The sequence below is a fragment of the Apis laboriosa genome, unplaced genomic scaffold, assembly GCF_014066325.1.
Source record: "Apis laboriosa isolate Shangri-la unplaced genomic scaffold, ASM1406632v1 scaffold34_cov151, whole genome shotgun sequence".
In the NCBI taxonomy this organism is placed as follows: domain Eukaryota; kingdom Metazoa; phylum Arthropoda; class Insecta; order Hymenoptera; family Apidae; genus Apis; species Apis laboriosa.
This window is the reverse complement of record NW_025222928.1, coordinates 3,492,848-3,517,328: the sequence shown is the minus strand read 5'-3', so window position 1 is coordinate 3,517,328 and position 24,481 is coordinate 3,492,848. Positions and strand designations below refer to the sequence as shown.

The window sequence follows — 24,481 nt, the reverse complement described above, 5'->3', positions numbered from 1 at the left end:
CCAACGTCCGAGCGAGCCTAATGTAAAGTACCCTCGCGGTGGTAATAATTATTCTCGAAACGCGAGAGGGGCAATTAGCATCTCATTGGCTCATTTCTCGCTTATGCTAAATAGGTAGAGTATTATTAAAGCGCGTGTGCGAGGGCAGATCCCTTTTCTTCATGGAACGGCTTCGCGCCATCAACGCCTGCTTTCCTCTCTTCCGCGAGTTTAAACGTCCGGCATGCCTCATCTTTCCTTTCCTCGTTTCGTTTACGACCTTGAAGACACCGTTTCGGCCACCGTTTCGCACGCCCGCTCCTTTTCCACGCGGCTCCTTTCTCGTGAAAGGAAAGAAAGAGAAAATGAATTTTTCCCTTTTTTCTTCTTCTTTTTCAAGTTGTGGAGGAGTCACTGGTACACTGCACTGGTACCAGGAATGTTATTAAATTATATTACTTTCCATGTTTGAATCTTCGTCTGACGATATTTTGAGAACAATTCGTTGCAATTTTTCTGAAAAATCGAGAGAAACGGATTTGCATGGGGGAAACTTTTATCGTCGAGAGAAAATATCGGAATATTGAGCAGGGAGTTAACACCAGGAACGAGAAAGAGGAGAAAGTTCTCGAGGACACGAGAGATAAGAATGGAATTAGACGACAGGGAGGGGGAAAAAAAAAGAAAAGAAAAAAAGAAAGGAATCCTCGAAGGCTAGATATTTTCGTTCCGTAAGAAACGTTGTCTCGTTGTCAGATAAGATCCGCGTGCCAGGCGGGAAACACGGATTCCAGCGGAAGAATAGAGAGCAGCACGGCTCCTCCACGAAGGATTCGCAAAGGGCGAACGAGGATCCTCGCTTTTAACCTCGAAGGAAACCCTTGACCTTCGGTGGATTGAAGAGAGCGGCCACGGTACACGCTTTTTACCTCGTCCGCCATTGTACGTGCCTCTTCCGGCCGAAGAAACAACTCTTCGTTTTGCATGCCGAAGGTTAAAGATTAAGAAGGTAAGAGAAATGGAGGAAAGAAGAGTGAGCGACATATTTGCGATACGTGCACCGTTTTGTCTCACTCTGACGACTTGTTCTCGCGTCTTGAACACGAAGAAAGACAATATCTCTTTTTATAAATGTATTCTTAATACGGTTGAATACACGTTTTACTTTTATAGGAACGAAGAGAGCCGCAGAAAAGTAAAAATAATTACGCTTCGATCGTGTTTTTAACACGTTTCATCATTGTATCGAATAGAATATTATTTAAATATTTATCGAACGTGTTTCATACTTCTGGCGCTTTTCTGTCATCCAAGAAGAAACCAAAGGATACAAATAAAAATAATTGTAAACAACTCTCTCTTGATAAACGTCGCAAGACGTTATCCACGTACGTATTGCAACAAGAATCGCTTCGTATCGAAATCCGTGGAAGGGAAATTTTCCAAAAAAAAATAAAGAATCTTGCGAAAACGATGGATTGAACAGCCCAAATCGAAGGAAATATTCGAGCGAGCGATTTCGAGGTTCACGGAGAAAGCACTCGAAGAGCGCAACGATTTCCTTTGTTTGCGCCACCCCTGAGGGACCGAGCTGGTGAAACTCGGCCCTTTTTTCGAAAACCTTTCCAACGGGGGACCAGCGGCATCTGCGTCGAATTTTCCGCCATCTCGAGCCCTTTCGACGCTCCCCGACGTTCCCTCGATCGCGTCACCGCGTCGTTTCCAGCCGACCTTTCCAATCAACGCATCGTGCGTGTAACCCCCGACCACTCTCTCTCTCTCTCTCTCTCTCTTCCTCTCTTCCCGTAACAGAGAACCGCGTGGCTTCACTCTGGCAAAATAATCGCGGCAAAAAGCCAGTTTCTGGCCGTGGACGGCGCGAGATGGAGCCGAGAGAAGAGAAGAGAAGAGAAGAGAAGAGAAGAGAAGAGTCGTGGTGGAATAAAAGGGGCCTCGCCTCTCCCTCCCCCCTTTCCCTCTCAAGAAAGGATGGAAACAAAGGGGAGGGGGGAGCAAAGGGCGCGGACAGCAAAAACCGCGGACGTTACGTGCCTCTTCTTTACGATAGAAGCTCATTGCTCGTAGATTGCGATTTGCCACGGGCGTAATGAAGCCACGCCACCGGTTTCTGCACCGGTGAACGAGCCACCAATGCGATTTTCGATCGTCCAACTCGAGGAAGCCTCTCTCTCTCTCTCTCTCTCTCCTCGACTTTCCTCGACCTCCCTCCCTCCGCACCTTGGAGCCGTTCGTAAATTTTCTAGCGGATTCGACTCGCGAGTTTTTGCAATGTTGGGGAGGCGTGCGTTAGTTAATTGGACCAGTTTTCTGAACCGGTGAGAGGAGAACTCTTATGAGGGGGCGAGGGAATAGAGATCGTCCCTCCCCTGCCGCGGTGTGATCGCGATCTCGAAAACATTTCGGAATTGGCCGATTCCGAGGCGTGCAACGACGATTCACGATGAATCATTTTCAAAGCGTTCGCGGTTTAGAATTGTAGTCGGAGATGTTGTGTGCGGCGTTATTGGTCGTCCCTCGCGCGAAAGAAACATTATTCCATTTGTAGCAACAGGTGCAATAATGGCGTAACTGGATCGATAATGACCGTGTTAGAATGGTTCGGAATGGTTCGCTCGAGCATTATCGTATTATTCATAAAGATTTCGACGATGAACGAAAAATTTCTGTAATTCTGCGTAATGTTTCTGTTAGATGGTAACCTGCTTTTTTTCTTCCCCCTCCTCCCCCTCTCTTTCGTAAAAGAAAAAACGTTGAAGCGAGTATCTAAAAAACAAAAAAGAAAACAATTCGTCGTGAGAGAAGAAAGAAATGATAGAGAATAACTTTATTCGAGAAGTGCGTAACAGAACGCGTCGCTGGAAAAATCAGCGAACCGTCTCGTTTCCTTTTAAAATTTAGATGAAACGCGCGCTTTACATTTATTTAATGTCACGGATGCATAATTCGTCACCGCTCTCTCGATGATGCGAATCCACCATACGTACGAATATATGTATATACGTGTACACCATCACCGATACGCGATAATATATACACATACATGTAATATTTATCTCGCTCGTTTCATCCTCTTCTCCCTTTAGTACTCTCTCTCTCTCTCTCTCTTTTCTTTCCATTCCAATATTTTTATTTTCAGTTTTTTTTTCCTTTTTTTCTTTTTTCCTTTTTTTTTTTTTTTTTTTTTTGGTTTTATTTCGTTCGTTTTCTGTTTCAACAGATCGAGACCGAGCGACAGTTGTGACAACAGCGGCGCGAGATTCGAGCGGGGTACACCTTGCGTGGATGTTTGCGCGCGGACCGATGCCGTCGTGACAGCTCAGATAACGGGCGTGACATTTTGAAAAATTGAGGCCAACGATGCGAACAACGTCAACGAAATGCATCCCCGTCGTCCGTTTTCCTTCTCCCTCTATACATATATATATATATATATTTTTTTTTTGTTTTCGTTTTTTCCCACCGTTGTACCGCGGACTCGACGAAGAGGGGGAGGGAGGAGAGGAGGGAGGAGGAGAGGAGGGAGAAAACGAAAAATAAAAAGGGGGCAGGAGGGAGGGAGAACGCGAAACACAACGTAACACCGGTTCACCATTAACACGCTCGATATATCCAATTTTGAATTACGAGCGAATATTCGAAAACGCGAGACACCTTTTCCCCCCCCCCAGTGCAGATGAAAACGCGCGGTAAGGCTTGAACGAACTTTATGATATGAAATATTGCCGACCTCGACTCATCGACGTGTCGCTTTTTCACGGATAATTAGAAATCAGATCTCAGAAAGAAATTATAGACGTTGTATATAACGTCGTAATATGTTGCACGTTCTCTTAAATTCGGGGATATTTCTATATAATTCTGAATTCTTTTTATCGAGAAGTTTTTTTTTTTTGAGGGAAAATTTTCATTCTTCACACGAATAAAAAAAGCTCGGTTTCTATGCGTGGCTCGACGAAACATTTCCTATTCTCAATTGCAAATCTTTAATTTTTTAATTTACAAATATATGTTTCTTTGTCAATTTCGATAGGATTGGAGAAAGAAATTTTCTCAATGGCAATCCTTATCGCTACATCACCATCTGTATAAATCCAGAATACATTTCAAAAAGCGAGAAACTTCTCGGACAAGCTTGCTTACCTACGAGAAGGCTTTACCTGTAATAGACCCATTTTCCAAAAAAAAAAAAAAAAAAAGAAAAAAAGAAAAAAAAGACCCTCGATCATACGCAGCGAAACACGAGCCACCACAAGAAAGGAAAGATCAATGAGAATCAGGGACAACGGTCTCGAAAAAGGAATCCATAATGGCAGGTCGACTTTTGAGCCGAGCCATCGATGGGCCCGCGTGTGCGCGCCGTCCACGTCCACCAACGAATACACCCGAGTTATTTAAAAAGCCCACTATCCGTTATCTCGATCAGAGAACGCGAAGGGTCGTTTGAAATATTTCTTCCTCCGGTCTGCTCTCCTCGAAGGTCTGCCATTCGAATGGCCGCCGCGTCCAGCCACGAGGAAACAAAGGCGAACTCGCCGACTCCTCGTGTTCCTCTCGGCTTTCCTTTTCCTTTCTTCTCTCCTTCTCTTTCTCTTTCGGTTTCTTTTTTCCCTTTTTTTTCTTTTTTTTTTTTTTTTTTTAATTATCGCCTTCTTTCACACACTCGGTTTACCCCGAACTGAATCTTCCATTAGCCCTAGTATAATTGAATATGATAAAGTTCGCAAGTAATAATATCTGCTCGCTTCAGGATACTCGGTGTATGGGCTTAATGCGCTCTTCGAGGAGGAAGTAATTTTCAAATTTCCAACGTTCGTTTCTTTCTTTTTTCTTCTTCTCTCCCTTCCTCTTTTCAATTATCAGATATCAAAGCAATATCGTTGTATACAGTGTACATTATATCCTCACGGAAGGATATTTATCGTAACGTCCTGTTTTTTTTTTTTTTTTTTTGATTTTCCACCGACTCGTTCCCTTGCCTCTTTCTTGCTTCTTCTCCCACCGACAATTAAACGTGCCGTTTTTCCATCGTCATTCTTCGAAACGAACGTGTCGAGTGAAACGATGGTCGGATAAAATTGAACGATTAGCCGCGAATCAGCGAGGGGGAAAAGCAAGCGAAGGATAAACGAAGAATTCTTGACGAAAACAGCCATTTTCTGCCTTTCTTCGGAGGAAGAAGGAGAATTACTCTGACATTTTTTTTAATTATTTATCCACTGGGGTACAAAAATTTATTAATTAACCGAATTCGTTGTATCTTTTTTTTTTTTTTTTTTATCATTTGTTAGCGTTCTCGTATGAGAGTAAAGCGTGCGAATAAAATTTGGAGAATATTTTTTTGAGATTGCGTCGCGGAAATGAGATATAATCATTCGTGAAATTAAAGTGAAGTCGAAGAATACTCACCAGCGAGTCCACCTCCGGATCGGCGATGTAGTAAGGTTTCTCCTGTCTGATCTGTAACAGACGAGCACACACGTCTAAGAATCTTTAATAATTAGGCACAGTCGTTAATTGGAATATTAAAACTATAGATCGTATCAACAAATATGTTTGTACGCACGTTTATACCTCCATCTCTCCCTTGTACACCTGTTGACTCTCCCCTCCTACCCCCCCTCTTTCTCTCTCTCTCTCTCTCTCTCTTTGATCCAAATGATTTCCTTTACTCGTGCTTTCTTTTAATTGGATCCCCGCTGTTCGATTCGTGCGTGTAGAAACGGAAACGCGCCGGTGAACGCGATGGAATTCCTGCAAACACCGCGGCCAAGAAGGGCGAGAAGGAAGAAAACACAGAAAAACGGAATGGCATAAAGAGGAGAAGAGGCCAAAGAGGGAGAGATTCTCGAGCATTTTCATGGCGCCGCCTAGTGACGATCAGAATAGAAACAAAAGGGACGATGGCCGAGACTCTGTTCGATGCTCGGGGGATCCGCTCTTAATTGGACCCACGATGTTCTTACTGAAAGGATCGAGGAGAAAAAACGGAATGAGATGGACGACAAATCTCGATGGAAGTACCGGTTAATCTCGTGGAATCCATGCCAGATTATTCTCTCTCTTTCTCTCTCTCTCTCTCTCTCTCTCTCTCTCGACCGACACCGAGCCAAGCCATCTGATTAGAACACGCTCGTACCATGGGATTGAATATCGTTCTGCCTTCAAATATCCTTCTATCGATAAGGAATATGGCGTTTCGTAATCTTCTAATTGATTCTCCTTACGCGAACGGAGATGGTCGATTCGAAATTCGAAAATCGCGAAGAAGAATCGACGTGTTCGAGGCAAGAATGGCGCAAGAAAAGAAGAAGAAGAAGAAGAAGAAGAAGAAAAAAAGGGAATCCAACATTCGATTCGAGGAAGAGTCGTTACAGGAAGAGTATCGCAATGATTAAATCAGAGGCTGCCGACTGACAACGAAGGAATCCGGCCGGAAAAACGGGTGGAACGTTAAAATCGAGTTAACCGGTCGAGTCCCGCGACTATTGCGAAGAATTCTGGGAACGGGGCCTGAGGAACGTATATTCATGAGGCTGAATTCTGAATGGGAGTTCCTCTCGCATCGGGTGTATGGATAATGAAGGCGTCTTGTAAGCCGCACAAAAATACTGTCAACTCTTCGTAGGGGGGAACTAGTTCTTGCACTGGCCCCTGTCACCGTTGCTTTTTCGACGATCCCCAAGCGGCGACCTAAACGCCCGTTCAGGTATCCACGTCGATTACAAATTGTAAGCAGCCTCGTCCCCTTCTCTCGTCCCCAATTTTATTTTATATCCTTACCTATTTCGACGTGTCGCGAATTGCACGCATGTATATATCATTGGGAAATTTTACATTTTACATTCGGAAGGAATTTCACGCGAAGGAAATAAATGGTTTCCAGAGAGGGGTGGGTAAAGGAGAATTGGCGCGAAAGTTTTGCGCCTTTTATCGGCCTCGATCGAAACGACTGTATCGCGCTGATTAGAGGCAGGGGGGCTGCGAGTGACAGCTAATTGAGCCCATGCATATGTATAAAGCGATACGAGCGCTATTAATGTGACGCTGGCCGCCGTTAAATATCCGAGATCCTCCATATTTATGGCGAATGAAACGAAATTAAGCATCGAGCCAGTACCATTGAACAGGCACTTTCTATTCCGAGCTCCGATAAAAATAAGAGCAAAGTTTTTACCTCGATCTTTTTATTTTAATTTTTTTTCTCTTATTTTTTTTTTTCTTTTTCTTTTTTTTCTTTTTTCTTTGTGAAACGAGGATAAGAATGAACCAATCTCGCGTACAAAAATAATAAATATATACAAATATAAATATATATATATATATTGGACGTCAGAGGAAAATTCCATCAAGATCAGGCTGTATCATCCGGCGCAAGATAAAAATATTGCGCCGGATAATATTTAGAGAATGCTCTCGTTCCGGCACGTCTGTTTAGGACAGGGTGGTATGCAAGTTGGCGGTGTGTGCGACGATCCTGCCGAGAGATATACGAAGCAGCTGCTCCTCCGCTGTGCCCGTGTTGCTCTTCTGGTGTTTCCTTCTCGGCCATCGTGCGTTTCCCCCGGCCCCGTCAAAGCTTCCATTTTTCGCTCGACGAGGAACCGTCGTCGTTTCGCGCCAACTACGGGGAATTATGTAACGATTTGTCGGCCCATTTGTACACGCACTCACTCGGCCTGGATCGACTGAGAGATCAAAATAAAAAGGGCCCTCTTCCTCCCTTCCTCCAAGAGAGTTAGACGAGAGTTAGAGGTCCCAAACCGTGATTGTCTTCACGCAATAAAACGAATTGCACCCTGCGCAAACTTTACGACACCTTCGCGGCACGAAAACGTGCAGTGGTCTCCTCCAGTGACCACTTTCGAACGGGAGGATATAATGGCGGCATGTCTTTCCGAACGACACGAGCGTAAAGTTCGTCGCTCGTTGACTTTCTCCGGAGGACCTTGACTACTCGAGGTAACCAGATTGACCTGGAGGTTGTAAAGAAATTTGGACAAAGTCGTCGAAAGAATCGAGCAAGAAGTTGAAGTTAATCTTACCGGAGGGACGATGGAGGAGATTGTAAAAGTTTCTTTTTTTTCTTTTTTTTTCTTCTTTTTTTTTTAAGGATAAGTTGGTTAATTGCCAGGTTTCGAAGATGAAAACGCAGCTGCACACGCAGCTTGTTTTGTGAGAAAAGAAATTCTACAATGTTTCTTTTTTTCTATCTTTTTCTCTTTCTTTTTTTTTCTTTTTTTTTCTTTCATAAAGTAACAGTGCTTTAGGAGAGATACGAGACGAAAGGATGAAAAGTTAATTTTTAAAGTTTGATCGATGTAAGTGGTGAAATGGAAACACGCCCATCTAGCGTATTTAAAAATGGATCGTAGGGTAATCGAGGTGTCCTTGAATGAGAGATAACGATTGAACGATTAGCGAAGGTAGCATGGGGAAGGTAGCCAGGTGAGTGAGCATATGGACAGGACTTAGGAAATCGTTGGAAGCTTCGTCGACGAGAATTAATCAGATAATAATCTGATAAAACTTTGTTACGTTTTACGGATTAAAGTTTCCTAATCTATAGATTATGATTCAATATTGGATAGCTTTAAATCGTTCTCGATCCAAATTTTTCTAGCAAAATATAAAAATTAATTTCTATTTTATTGATGAATTCCATTCAATCGTTGGTGAATTTTTTTCACGTAAAGTTTGCACAGGATATATAAAAATTTCAAGAATAAGAACGCGAATGATTTTACAACTTTCCCGCGCTAACCACGTTTCGTTAATTAGGATCGACTGGTGAGCCGTTCAAAAAGCATCGATAAGCGAGCGACCAGGGATCGTTCAACGCTCTGGAATTCCGTGTAATCACGTTTAATTGCATCGATTTTATAAGCGGCCAATAAAGCGGGCAATAAAGCGCGAGTCTATTAAATTTTTCCATTTCATGGAAAAAGGAAGAGAGAAAGAGAGAGAGAGAGAGAGAGAGAGAGGGAGGGAGGGAGGGAGGGAGATTCGTATAATCGCGAGATTATTGCCGATCGAATTTTAGCATGAAAATACCGGTAGCGTTACCGAGAGATAAGTCGATGCATCGATCGTGGAAACGATGATCACGCCTTTGACGACAAAAGAGACGTCGCGGCTGTTGTTATCGCGATTATGATAATGCGACTTTACATCTGTTTACACTCTTCCTTGTCGAGGGATGGGAAGGAAAGAAGAAGGGAAGGAGTCGGCCGATCCGCTTATCGAAATATGGATCGTTAAAAATAATAAGCGTAAACAAGTTCTGATTCGTTTGTAAATAGTTTTAACCCTTTGCTTTACAATTTCCTTGATAACCATTTTAATCTTAGAACACGATCGTTCAATCAATATCTGATAGGGAAAATCATAAAATTTACGACTATCTCCAGATTTTGATATTTTAACGTTTTAATCGATAAATAGATAATCGAATATATTATTCGCGATAAATAAAAGTACTCGATTACAAAAGTTAAGAATATTCTGAGAGAAGAATATTAACTGGTATAATCGAATCAGATACGAAATATTGAAACGTTATACGTTAATTTGTATTCAGTAGTCGTAACTCGTAAAATTGAAGACAAGAGTTTGATTTCGTGTAAGTTATAAATTCGAGATAAGTTTTAAATTCTTTAGCACACTGGAGAAGATCTAAACTGTTCGTAAATATCTTCTCTGGTTAAAAGAAAGAGAAAGAAAGAGAGAGAGAGAGAAAAAGAAACAAATACATAAATTCATAGGAAACAGTGTCCACACCTTCGAAGTGGGAAAGCAGGTAGCGTGCGTGGAGGACGTGCCTGTCTCGCGGTCGCATTAGTCAGGCCGTCGGAGTGCGGGGGCCAGCGTTTTACAAGGGTTTAATGCCCCCGGAGGTGCATTCTAATTGCACCAATAAATCCCGACGGGTCCTTGTCCGGCGTTTCCCACTCGCCTCCTTTCTCTACCGTTGTCTTTACAAGCTGGCCCAACGCAATTTCATCGTCTTGCCGTCGCGATGGCCCTCCACACGCCTACGTTCCACGCTGTTGGCCACTGTTTCGACCGTCCGAAGGGCGACCTACGCGTTTCAGGTGGCGCGATTACCTCATTGCGAGTTAAATCAACGGATAAATACTATATTCTTTTTTCGGTGGACGCGAAAAAAATCGATGAGAAATTTCATCGAACGAATATATCTCGGTAGCCACAAAAGAGCATCGATGCTCCCTCGGACGAACGATTAATTTGAACGCAGCGAAGCGCAACACGGCGCAACAGGACGCCGACGAAAACGAAATTTTCGCAGCGGAGTGTCCACTGTGGGCACGAAAACTGGGACGGCCGACCCATCTGGTAAAAAAGGGCACAACAATGCGCGTAACGTGGCACAGCGGGACGCTCCTGCCGAGCGCGTTGCTACGTCGCAGGCAAGCCAGACCGCCTGAACACGGAGAAGCCAAAGCCGAAGCTTCGAAGGCAACGCGCAAAAAGGGAACGAGCGCGGAGAGACGGGGTTCTGGTTGCGTGTGGAATGTATCGGGGCCCCATAGAGTACGCACGATGTGTGGACCGCACGGGATAATACCGGGCCCCATTGAATAGATCAATTTACAATGGCAGAAAATGAGCAGCGCTCTCCACCGGCTGCGGAGCACCCCTTCTTTACCCCCTCCAACGTGGTCCGATCTCGTCACGGTTCGTCACTTCTCACGACTCGGCAGCGGCGGTGGTCGTGCCGCGACTGAGACTGCGCATGCGCCGGCCGCGCATGAGGAGGCCATCGCGCATGCGCCCGCTCCTGTGCCGCGCACGCAACGAAAACGAAACGCGGACGAATAATCTCGTATACGCGAGGCGCGCGCGGCCCTTTTGTCGCGCGCACCGGCCCTACTATATCTTCGTCCAAGTATCGACGGGGTGTAAAAGGGTTCGAAGGACACGCCTCGAAAACCGCCGCAAGAGGATTGTCACCTGCTTATCTTTTCACGTGTACCGCCGGTGTGCGTGTACCATGCTTCCTCCCCTGGCCCCTCTCCATCTGACATTATAAAACGACCTCTCTAGACATCGGTGACGACAGATCGATGGTAAGTAAAGAACGAGTGGGCGAGGCGACTTAGATTTACCTATATGTAATCGGCTGTGTAATCTTCCCATCGACGACCATACGAGCTAACGAAATGAATTTAATCCCCGCGTATACGCGTACTTACAAACGTCGTGGAAGAGGATAATGAACGGGAAGATAAATGTGAAGAAAATTTCATAACGCCTGATGCTGGCTGGATATCAAAATTCATTATCTCTCCTTGCAAGAATGGGCCGAGGGGGAACACGATCGAACGGCAGGGGGTAATCGTGGGCCCTTTCCCCCTCGACAATTTGTTTATCCGCTCGTGAGGACGGCGCGTAATCTCTGAATTAGCGGGACACGTCCCACGGCCGAGAGTATCGGCTACGACTTCCACTTCCTCGTTTCGAAACTTTTTGCCAAGTTTCTCGTATACATAATCGGTCTCCCGTTTTCTCGAGGAAGATACCGACACGCGAGGGATTCGCGCGCACTGCCGCCTTTCCAACCTTCATTCTCGCTTCCAACGGACAGAAAAGGAAATTAATTGCGTCGATAGCACGGTTGAAATACGAGGTCCCGCGTGGAGGAAGAACGTCAACGAGATACGCGTTTGTACGGCGCGAGATCGCCGCGGAAATAAAAGGAAACGGTGGAGCAAAAGGCGGCGCGCAATTTACCACACGCGGTTCACCGATTCGCCGGGAGAAACGTCACGGTATCCTTCTTTCAATAATTTTTTTTCCCTCCCCCCTCTCCTCGCCACTTCCCGCTCGTCCCGCTTCCCGCTTCGCCGCGTAATTCTATGCTCCTTATTAAGATGCAAATGTCACGTCAATTTCGCAATCCTAACGGACTCTCCGTGAGTACGCGGCTCCGTTGTCTCGGCCGACATAATGTCGACATGCCGCGGATAAATAATAGGATGGTTGAACATAGGCGAACGATTTAACGAGAATACCAAACGATCGAGGATAAAAGAATAGAGAAGAAGAAAAGATTCAACTGTTTTTCTTTTTTTTTCTCTTTTTTCTTTTTTTTTTTTTTTTTCCTTTTTGTTTTAAAGCGTAGCTTATTTTCTAATCGCATACACGAACGCATACGCGGTGACGTAGCATCGAATTAATTAACGCGAAGAGCAGCCAGCTCGCCCCTTATCCCACCTCGCGACTTAGAGGCTTAACGTTATCTGTCCGTACTGTGAGTCGGGTCGATTGCTACCGTGTCACCACGCTCTATATTTAAACGTGTACGTAGTTGACTTTTCGGCGCACGTAGGAAAACTCGTTCTAACGAAATTTACCACGTAACCCCTACGCAACCCCCTCTGAAAACGGGTTCACGGAATAATTAACCAGCGTGGCCCATGGAGGCGAGATGGAGGAATTTGGTCGAAGGCAGAAGTGCAATTTTATGCAAAGATAACCCACGAGCAGCTTGGCTATCTAGCTCCGCGATATACATAGGCGCCGATATCCCTCAATCTAAATGTGCTGCATTCGTTTGCATCGACTAAACGCGCAAAGAACGACCAAGGCAACATTTTTATCGTGCGTACAGTCGGCTCCGACTTAATCGCCTATGCTTTGTTTCCACGGGCAAATATCCCCCACCGGCACCGCTGTTATTCCCGTGCCTTTGCGAAACCGCCTCTATCATTCCTGTGAGAAATACGTACGAACGGTTGCTTCCCAATTCCCATTTCCATCCCACGGACTCCCCCCTCCTTTTTCCCTTTATTTTTGCCACGACCATGGAGGAAGAAAAATCGATAATTTATTCTCGACGACAAATCCATCCGCTTCCCAGAAGGTTTCTACGGGAGAGAGACACGGTCACGGATGTGTATATATACCTGAACGTGCTCCAACACCGATCTTAGAGAGGCGACCTTTTTCGAAGTCGAACCGGGCCGGGGAGCGTAGAAACGGCGAAACGGTGTGTTTTTAAAAGGCCCGGAATCATTTCGCGTATATAGGTTCTCCGGTTACCTACGCGTGTGTCCTTGGCAGGACTCGCCTCAGGTGAGTTTACCTGTGCGGGAAGAGCGACCAGGACCCGTAAAGCAACGAGTGAAAAACTAGGCGACGAGGAGAGAGAATAAGAGAGAATGGTAAAGGAGAAAAGAAGAACCGCGAAAACAACAACCAGACCTCTATAACTCTGTGCCTTCTTCCGCCTCGTCCGTAGAACGTACCGTAAGACGGAGAACGCGGCCATGAGAACGATCTTTCGCTCGATGCTCGTCGTCGGGTGGCTCGTTGGAATTCCTAAAAATAAGTTCCAACCGACGAGAGCCAACCTCTCCTTCGAGACCCTAAACATCCACGGGTTACATCCATGGCCGCGCAACGTTATTTCGTCGCCTGAGAGAAGGACGTGTCGAGAGAGTCGTGACTCATTTGGAGCGGCCCGAAATTCTCTCTCTCTCTCTCTCTCTCTCTTCTTTTCTAAGTGTATCCTCTTCGTTGGAAAAAAAAGGTTACTTTCGAACATTCTCTCACGGAGCACTCGCAACGTTGAGCAACGACAACGTTTGGAATTGGGGAAACGAGGGGTGTTTTTCAGTTTTCGATATATATATATATATATATATGGGGTGAGCTACGAGCCGAGTTCTACGCGTTTTGCTTCCTTTGAAAAATTTGTACACGACGATTTCGAAATACTAGTTTGCACTAGTTTCGAATTCTCACGTTTCGATTGAATTTTTTGACGTTAATTTTTATTTCATTCGCGTTATTCAATTATTTATTCAATTATTTTGTTTCGGATATAATTTATTTTTTTTTTTTCGCAACATTACGCGAAGGTTTTAAAATAAATCCGTCGCACGTTTTGAAATCTCTGTTCGATCGAATTTTCGCGCGATTAAAAAATATATATATTTTCATCATGTTCATGAATATTTATTTAAAAAATTGCCCTCCAATATATTTTAATCTTTACCCTAAATGCAATTACCGTACGATAAAATTTGTACTCGATGGTTTTGAAATAATCGTCGCAACATTTTCCAACATTCTCCGTTTAATTGAATTCTCGTGTAACTGAAATATACCGTCACCGTTGACGAATTTTTTATTTAAATATTCCCTTTCGGTATTTTGAAAAAAAAAAAAAAATCTCTTAAAATCCTAAATTCAGTGACAAATTAACACCAGTTTTGCCAGCTTTAATTTATTAAACGTCGAACGACGTATTATCGAATAGAATATTAATTTATCGTATAAAGTATGGAATAGACACGCTTACCTGTTTGGAGAAGACAGCGATGTCCTCGTTGAAGCTTTCTGACGAGCACACGTCACCACCCGCTACGCCAGGTTCGCGCGGCGTACACGTCGCCAACTCGCACTTCTCGAAGATCAGCGCGAGAAGCGGGAACAGGGGGTGTCTGTAACAAGGAGAAAGTCAATATGAGATAAAAGTGAGCCTCAAACCACCGTCTCAACGGTATCTCACTCGAGACGAATGTATTTCCAATTCGAGATATTAATTAATTCAGTGACTAGTCAACAAGCCCGTTTCATATTTCGAACGATTTATTCAACGATTTTCTCTCTCTCTCTCTCTCTCTCTCTCTCTCTCTCTCTCTCTCTCTCTCTCTCTGAATCTTAAATTTTCTTCCGGTGGAAAGAAGAGAGAACGACGCTGAAGATGTATACACGACCCTCGATATATTTATCCTTGCATCGGTAAACGATATCGTCGATTAAAACGCGAGCAAAAGACAACGTGAGCAGATGCAGATAAGAAAGCCGTGAAAACAACAACGAAACGGTGAAAGCGAGGTTGAATAAAAATCGTGTTCAAAATTGGGATATTACGTGCAATTACGTGCCATTTTCACGATAAAATAAAATAATAGGGATTATCGGAAATACTATTTCTCTTTCCTTTTAATTACTATTTTTCTTTCTTTTCTTTCGATCAATTTAATTACACTCGCAATATATTTTACATAATAAATTTTAACGTGATTAACGTAATTCGAAACATTAGTCTTACATTTTTTTGTATATTAACGAGGCGAACAAATTAATGGAACAATTAAAAAATATAAAAATGTAATGTAACAATATATAAGCAATAGAAAAATACATTAAAATTTCTATGTATTCCACGATACAAGTATATAACAATATAAATATAATATTTTTGATATTTTTCTGTTTAAATGCATGACTCACTTGACGTTAAAGTAAAAAAAATATCAATCACGATAATACCAAATCCATCTTCTTTTATATTTGAATACAAATCAAAGTAAATGATAAAGAAAATTAGAAAAAAAAAAAAAAAATATTCTTTACATCCACCGATTAAAATACATCGAAATCGAACATCGACGAGTTTCTATCAAAAATCGTTCACGACTGATGTTCAACTCGCAAGGTGAACCCTTTCTCGATCCGACGGCACTCGATCGCTTCGCGTTCTTGCAAATGTTGCCCGATAAGTTTACACGTTGCCTTGTTGGCCGATTCATCGTATCGTTTTTCATATACATACACACATATACATATATAAATATATATATATATATATATATATATATATTTTTCTCAACGACACTTTTCTAATTGAGTAATTGGTCCGCGAGAAAACGTATGTCGGTCTCGTGTATAGCCCGCGGTGAAAGAAAAACATGTAAAAAGCGTAGAACGCGTCAATTAAGCAAGGTGTGCTCGACCGACTTCGATACCATAAAAATCGTCCGCAACGATTTCTATTTCGCGCGTTAATTATCTACAGTCGGTCACAAAAGTATTCGCATACTTTACACGAGCTTAATTACAACGGGTTACGTTATTAAAAATCCCATCATAATCCCATTTTACGCGAAACATCGCGACGCGGTTAAAGGATAACGAAGTAATTTTTATTAAATAAAACACGCGCTAGAAATCAAGCATTAATCGATATACGATTAACGCACGACGTGAAGAAGAGAAATTTTCAAATTAGAAAAATCTCGAGTTTTGCCATGCTTCATTATCGTAAGAAATATTCTAACGTGCTTGTACGATACGATAACTTGAAATTATATAAGAAAAAAGAGATAGAATTTCGAGGCACTTTTTTTTATACGTACAATAGGAATCAGGATTTTTTTTTTAGGTTAAGTGAATCTTGTTTGCGAGATAACGAGGACTTTCGCGGCCGATTGTACCGCACTTCGCGTATCGACAGGTTGTAAATAATCGATCTTACGTTAAACGTACTTCTTGTCTCCAAGTTGGAAATTCCAGCCACGAGGGCGGGAAGAATATTTTTCACGTTTGTTCTTCCGCGGCTTGTTCTTGGCGCGGCGTGCACAGTTACACAGCGCGGCATTAGGAGGATCACCGGATAAGATAAGATTAGCCGATGCTGGTGCAACCGTACGTTGCAACCGGTGGGGAGCACCGTGGCTCGTGATTTAAAGGTGCGTAATACACCTCGAAGAAAAAAAATACGCGCGTGACAATTTAAAATGATCTACAGCGCGCATTCTTGATTGCAAGAGTTTCGTATAATGAGGGTTTATTAATTGTTGCGAATATATGTACGGTGTAATGAATCTGGAACAGGAAGGAAAAGGAAATAAAGGTATATCGTGTTTTCTTTTTTTTTTTTTTTTGCAAATAATAGGATTTATATCAGCGTTATTGATGATCGTAATAATTAATTTTAATTACCTCTTCCGTTTTCCTCCGCTTAATTGTTTAATTATGTATTGTATCTTTTTCTTTTTCTCTTTTTAGATTTACATGCGATAAATTACAAATTTTTACCTCGTATACTTTTCCTTATATACTTTCCTTCAACTTTTTCAACGGGAAATAATTTTTGACGGATCGTTTCGAGACGATTTATTTCCCCCGGGCGAATATATTTCTCCACATAACATCTCCCCAATAATACGATTAACGACGCTTTTATTAATTATTATTACGCTCGTACGAAATTTACATTTGTCTTTAACATTTTATACCACTCGTATTTATATCGATTTCAACGATCTGAAATCGGCAAGATGCGTGTTTAACGATCTCAATACTAAAAAGTTAATGATCTAGAAAATACTAAGTGCTATTATTACGCTATTATAATTTATGTATCCATAAGAAGCGGCAAGAAAATGTAAAGGAATACACGTAAATGCGAAAAAAATACGCGTATATAAATATTCAAAATAAAATGTCGGTTGTAACTATTAAATGGCCTGTAGTATATATCCGTATATTCCGATATGTAAAGAAAGAGAGAGAGAGAGAAAGAGAGAGAAAGAAAAAAAAGAAAAAGAAAAAGGAAAAAAAAGCGAATTTCTTAAGTTACGTTCGTAAAAACGCGAATTTGCATAAACGTTACGCAGTCCAGTTTATTACTTTCCATACTAGAGCGTTGCCCCGCTGTTCGATATCCTTTAACAGTGAGACCAGTCCGATTCCAACGGCCAGGAACTTCTCGACGCCAGCCCGCATTTCATCCGAAAACCCTGACAACTTGCATCAACCTTAATCGCTCAATTACCCCGGTCTAATCGTCGAACAATTCTCAGCGGGAAACGAACAATTTCTCGGTGGTGCGCGGACACGGCAGAGAAAGAGAGACAGAGAGAAACAGAGAGGGCGGGGGGGGGGAAGGGGAGGGAGAGAAGGAGGATAGAAAAAGAAAGGAAGAGAAGGGAACGAAACGACGAGAGAAACCGACCTTTCTTCCTTTACCCTTTTCTTACCATCGAAACAGAGATGAACGAATTTTAACGCGTCCTCGGGAGGTCTCGAGACGAATTCGGCCCCGACGAAACGGCTCACGGTGGATATATACGTGGTAGCACCGTGGTCAGAGGCATTTCAGAGGCATTGTGTACGTATGGTAGCGGGTCGCGGTCTCGCGGCGTGGCAGACATAAAACGAATCGGAACGAATTTCGACAAATTGACGCGGGGCCCGACGCGAGCAATGGACTTCGAGACGGCAAAAAAATCCTCGTGCCCTCTTTCGTTCCCTTTCCTTCCGTTCCGTGCACCTAGACCACTCTTATACCTTTCCAACCCCCCTCTCCCCTCCCAGTCCAGTGCCTTTTATTTTTTTCCGAATGACAAGTGAAGTTATCCGGTGAGCTAACTATAGCGAGGATTGGAAATTGCGATTGAAATAAAATTGCCAACGTCTCTCTCTCTCTCTCTCTCTCTCTCTCTCTCTCTCTCTCTTTCTCTTTCGATTCGTTTAGGAAAAAATGAAAAGATCGAAAAAAGATTAGGAAAGAACTCTTTCGTTTGATAGATTCCCGCGGAGTTCGGGAAATTATGTACAAAAAGGAAAAAGAAAAAGAGAAGAAAAATTATGTAGAAAAGAAAGAATGATTTGACACTGTGGGCAGTGATATTTTTTTCGATCGATAAGAAATTATGCAAATTACGAAGGTTTCGGTTTCCAGTTCTCGGATATGGTTATTATTACTGCACAACTCCCGATCGTCCCGCTTTTTCGAAACTTAATTTAACATCTGGATAACTTCCCGCATCGTCCTCGAGACTTTCTCTCCGCTTCGTTCTGCGTTTTCTATCGCGCCAGGGATTTCTATTTTCACCTATTAGCCTAATTGTACGCGCGAACGGGCGAAACGAAGAGGATCGGATGGTGGATGAAAAGCAGACACCGACCAAGCCTCTCTCGTTATGCTTAATTATTGTGTAACATATATTACCGATTATTGTCGGTCGTGAAAAAGCGAGAAATTAACGCGCGCCGTGTTTATCGAGGATGGAGAATCGAGTGATGCCGTTTTCGTCTCATCGGTTAGATGGTATCGATTTAATTAGAGCCACGTGTTTTCAACCAAGGAAACTCGGTCTCTTCGTGATATTCTAGGTCGAATATCGGTATCCACGGGATTTGCGATAGGAAATACACACACTTTCGAGCCACTTGACCCGCACCATCCTCGTAATTGGAAATATAATCGTCGCGCGGATGCACGAAGGGTGGAAATTATGAATTTTAATGAACAGTGAACAGGGAATGTTTACAACGTGTTAATTAAAAGAATGGCTTATAAACACACGTGTAATAATTTATCGATAAATTTTTATCTTTATACAGAAATCGAGTAAAAATATATATACATATACATATATATATATATATATATATATATATATATATATAACTTTCCACCAGTTGGTTAACTAAGGATGCAGCGTAAAAAGGATCCAGGTGAACGATCACTTTCACCGCATATACGGGATGATCGTCACAGGTTGAATCTCGTCAAACCGCCAATATCTATACAATGAAACGCTCTCCTACTTTTACCAATTAGAAAACAACGACGAGTTTCAAAGAACAATACAACAAGTTTGGAACATCAACCCTGAATGCCATGATTCGTCGGGGCAAACGAAAAGAAAAAGAGCAAAAAAATGAAGAAAGAAAGAAAGAAAGAAAGAAGGAAAAAAAGACACGTATTTACGTAGGAAAGAGAAGAGAATGGAATCAAAAGCGGTTTTATTAACAGGTTATTCCGGTAAAAAAGAGGGGTTTGGTGCGGTTTGTCTTTCGCGCAATCAGGAAAACCACGAGCCATATGAATGGCGGGGTGGTGCAACCGCGGTTCTTAAGCGGGTGCGCGGTGCAACGGCAAAGTGCAACGTCGATGACAAATGACGGGTCGAAACGAGGTGTCGGAATGACGGGACCGCAGAGGGTAATGATATGATTGTCCGGTGGACGCGGAGGATGTTTGCGGTTTTGCGGTTTCCGCCCTCGATTCCCGGCCCCGTGGAGGGGCCCTCCTATTTGCCCTTAACCGACCCGGCCCTTCTTCTTTCCTCTTTTTTCCTCTTTTCTTTTCTCTCTCTCTCTCTCTCTCTCTCTCTTTTTTATATACACACGCCGCCATCGGCAATTTCACGCTGTGATTCGACCAGTTTAACTTCCACTACTACCACCACCATCAGTTCGAAGGTGCGATGGTGATTCCGGATTCGTCGACATCATCGGTTTTTGTACGGTGGTCTCATCTTTTTCCCCCGGCTCTCTCGTTTCGAGCACGTGGTCCTCGAAAAGGAGAGGACGATTGGCGGTTATTATTGACCGTGGCGAATGGCGGTGTTAATTGGGCGTAAATGGAAGATTGCGGCGATTTTGCGATAAGTCGAGCTCTCTTCGTTTAAGAGTTAGAGTTCGTTTCTGAATGAATACGCGCTAACACGGTAGCATCTAAGAGCGAGGTATTTTTGTTCTATTTTTATCTCGAGAAGGATGACACTTTCTTTTTCTCTCTTAGTAAAACGCAACCCTCGAAACTCGAGGTGAACCCGCTCGCTCCGCTTTGCATATCGGTTTTGCGCGCCGATTTTATCGCCGTTTAAATAAAAAGCAGCGTGTGACGTTGATAATAAGCAAGCGGAAACCGCGATACGGTTCATCGAAATCTCCACAGGTGGTCCTTCAACTGTCCCCCCCTTTATCCCTTTAAAGACGCGGTCCTCGCGGATTCGTGACTGGCGTTCGACTCGAAAAAAAAAAAAGAAAAAAAATAAAGGAAACGAATATTGAGAAATCGAGAGGGAAGACGATCATCCGCGTATCAAGGAAGAATAAAAAAAAAGAAAAAAAAGGGACAAATTTCGAACGAACCGAGTTGAAAAGTAGCTTCAATCGTTTTAATCGTTCCCCTTCGTGGATACGTTGAGCGAAAGAACGGAATATCCCTGTTCCTCCGCAGGGTTTCCGTGCAATTACAACGCGTGTGATGTAATCAGAGAGACTGGCGCTCACCAATCAATTCCATTAAACGGTGCATTAATATTCATTAGCCGCTCATCTGCTGAAACGTCACTCTAATGCACTAATTATCGTCAATCAGAAAAATGGGATATTAAACAGAGGAGAGCGTACGAAATCGTTTGACCACTTCCTGCTGGCCACAGGATCACAGGAACACGCGAAACGTGTGTTACCTCTCCCCTTCCCTCCTCATTTTAATTCTCGTTCAAGAGAGAAAGAGAGAGAGAGAGAGAGAGAGATTTGCGCAAGACGTCTAATCCATAAATGACTCGGCCAATCATCCTCCTTGCATAAGGATCCGAGCTCCGAGCAGTGATTGGCAGATTCGCCTGTCCGTTATATATATATATATATATCTCTCTCTCTCTGCCAAGCTTACGTAAAACTCTTTCGTGGCTCACTGAAGAACCGTGGCAAGAATCATCGTTCGAAATTTTTTCCTACGAGCGTCTATTCGCAATCGATCTGTCCGCGATAACGATCGGATCGAGTCAATTAGAAAATGGCAAAGGTAAGTGGACTGTCTCTCTCTCGTGCGAAAAGATAGTCGGTATACGTACTTGTATTTCTTATTTTTAACCGCGGAAAGTATAGGAGTCCCATAATTAAACATGGAAAAAAGGACCTATTTCGAAAGGTTTTTATATTTTTAATTAATTGCAGTCATTTATATTTAGAAATATAAATGTCAGAGGTTTATAAATTTCCCGCCTAAAATAATATTTATTTCGCAGTTTATGTACAGAATGTTATACCCGTATATTGCTATACGATTATTTTACGGAAAATCTAGAAATTGATAACACCGATCATTCACTCATAAAACTCAATCCCTACTATACTCTATCGATACATAAATTTTTTGGACACCGCGTATTCCCACGGATATCCCCAATATCCCTCGCAAGGCCCCAAATCGCCGTTTCTCGCCAAGTCGAAGTGAGCGGATAAGTTGTGGACAATTTTCCACGCAGAGTGGAGCAACGGAGAAACGCAGTGGAGGCGCCGGGCGAGGAGACTGAAAACTGGCTCGCGATTTCACGATTGGACGGCTCAATCGGCCGGTGCACGATCGGTTTTCAAACAACGGGTTTATCAACGAAGGCCAAGGAAATGAACGGGCGGGTTCAAGGAGAAGGGGGTTTAAACGCCGCCTCGTAACGGGCCGCCGAGGCGAACCGTTCCGAGAAAGCGCAGGAATCCGACGGGGGATAAGAGGAGGGGGGGGGGGGTGGTCGAGGGGTCGGGGCACACGACGAGTGGACAAATTACAGGGTGCACGAAATAATGAGGCTCCCGTTCTAGGATGTATACCAGAAATCGGGCCATCTCGCGGCTATAAATCACACGGAACACGGCGGAGCAGCTTCGTAAAACGGCCAATTGACGAGTTTCAGAGAGAGGCTGTTGGGAGCGTGGCACGAGGCACAAACGAATATATATATATATATATACGTTTCCCTCGCGAATCGCCATAGTTTTACCCCCCCAATTTTTACCTTTCTCCGTAAACACACCGATCTTATTATTTTTCTCCCCTTTCCAGATCTCCTTTTTTTAATTTCTTCTTTGGATGGAAGTAAGTGTCGAGCTTCGAAATTTCTTTGAGAGAAGAATTAACAGTTCGAGTTGCAATATTGGTAAATAATAAAAATTAATCAATAATTTCGTGAAGCTTTCTTCTCTTCGAATATAAGACCTGTACAGTAAAAAGAAACGGAAAGAATATTTTCGCTCTACGAGTGTATAGCAATGTGTCTAATTATTAAAGGATAAGTAAGATGCAAGAAGTTTCTTTGCCACATTCTTATTACCATACTTTATCACTGTTAAAAATACGCGGCGCAAAAAAGAAGCGGGGAACGTGTCGAGCAGCAAGATAATTCCGCCCGAGACACCCTATAAGAAATCGCTTCGGAGGAGAAAAGCGAACACGGCACTGTTCTTCTCACCGAGAAAGAAAAGGGACGACACGAATCCACCGAATTTTTATTACGAATCGTGAATCATCATCGATCAGAGTGAACATCGATGTGCACGCGTGCACGTTGGAAATTTATTTTTATCGATCGGGAGGAGGAAAGTTCAAAAAGGGGAGAAAAACTTGCTCGTATATACATGCGAGTACGTTCCTCCTCGGGCCATTGAAATTCGTTGGCCATTTTTGTTTCGTTCGACGTAAGGGGATTCGGAGAAGAGCGAAAAAGCAAGGTGGCGGTGTCGCAATAAAGAAATAAGTGGCGTAACGCGTCATGAATTTTCATGTAAAGCACGCGTTCATTACGATTTATCAAACCCCCATTGTAGACACGCCGCATTCCTCGATGCCAGGCCTCGACGTATGGCGAAAGTTACGAGCAGATTAATGCCGATAGGGGTCGTATTAACGCGAGCGGTGCGTTAAACGGTCAAGTATTAACCGACCCCCTTCTGATAATGGATTTTAACTCGACCGATTTTGTGCGCCGCGCGTTTTAATTGTATATCAACCAGACACGTATATATATATATATATATGACGATGAACTTTAATCTTTTATCGTTGAAATCGTTCGAAATACGATTTTTTTTCCTATGAAAATTGCAATTTTAACGATACTATACGTGAAAAATTTTCACATTACACGGTTAAAAGATATTTATGTATCCTGGAATTAGAAAGATTTTTCAGTTTCGTTGAGATTACGAAGAATTCTCTATAAATTGTTAATTTCGTAAACACAACAATGATATTCGATTTATGAAAAGATATATAAGCGAAGAATTCAAGAAATAACTTGAAGAAATATTTCTTTATCTTTTAATTGAGAAATTGCAATCCAACGAAAACAAATCGAATTTCGATTCGAATTTCTTTCTTCTCGTTTCTTTGATATAGAATCGATCGAAAACGAGAAGGGAATTATTTTTTAATTATTCCCTTCTCGCGGAACGAGTGTCGAGAAATATATCGGAGATCAGAGAGAAGAAGAAGAAGAAGAGAAATGAACTCACCCGTAGATCGCGTCCTTGTCGCGTTTGTGGACATCGGGTACCGCGGATGCTGCAGCCGCGGCCGCCGCCGCGAGAACGTGTTGGGGTGGCTGTGGTGGGGGCGGTGGATACTGAGGGTGTGCAGGCCCCATACCTCCGAGGTGTGGACTGTGATGGAGGCCAGGAACACCCCGGGCGCTCCCGTGTGGATCGTACAGCCCTGCACCACCTCCTCCACCTCCGCCCTCGAGATAACTCGAGTGCAGCCCTCCATCGTCATACTGAAAGAAAAGAAAAAATTAGTTCGAAACTTGCGTTTTTCTTACGCGTTTGTACAAATTTTTTTTTTTTTCTTTTTTTTAGAAATGCAATAATCCCTTGCTATATCGACACTGGTGAGAATTACGAATTCAATTTGGACTAAGTAAGGATCGGTTGTAAATAATAATAAGTAACGAAATTAATTCCATGAAAAATACAATCAATTCCTTATAATATTTAAGCAAAGAACAAAAAAAAAGAAACGAACCTTCTTTTCAAATTTATCAATCAACGACAAACAATTTTTTCCTCTCTCTCAAGCGGCACTCGTAATAATCAACATAAGTAGAGCACACGATTAACTACTCGGCAAAGAAAAAAAAAAAAAAGAAAA

At 42.9% G+C, this 24,481-nt stretch overlaps 1 protein-coding gene across 5 annotated transcripts in view; it reads right to left on the bottom strand.

Annotated features, from left to right (window-relative positions):
* Window positions 1–24,481, bottom strand: part of LOC122715137 (homeobox protein homothorax) — a 495,480-nt gene that overhangs the window by 404,379 nt on the left and 66,620 nt on the right. For all 5 annotated transcript variants that reach the window (XM_043937070.1, XM_043937066.1, XM_043937065.1 and 2 more), the window contains 3 exons: window positions 23,848–24,107; window positions 14,327–14,468; window positions 5,407–5,457 (listed from right to left, as the gene is read on the bottom strand). In XM_043937070.1, the coding sequence (XP_043793005.1) occupies window positions 5,407–5,457; window positions 14,327–14,468; window positions 23,848–23,978 (324 nt within the window). In that variant the 5' untranslated portion in view covers window positions 23,979–24,107. The remainder of the gene's footprint in view (window positions 1–5,406; window positions 5,458–14,326; window positions 14,469–23,847; window positions 24,108–24,481) is intronic.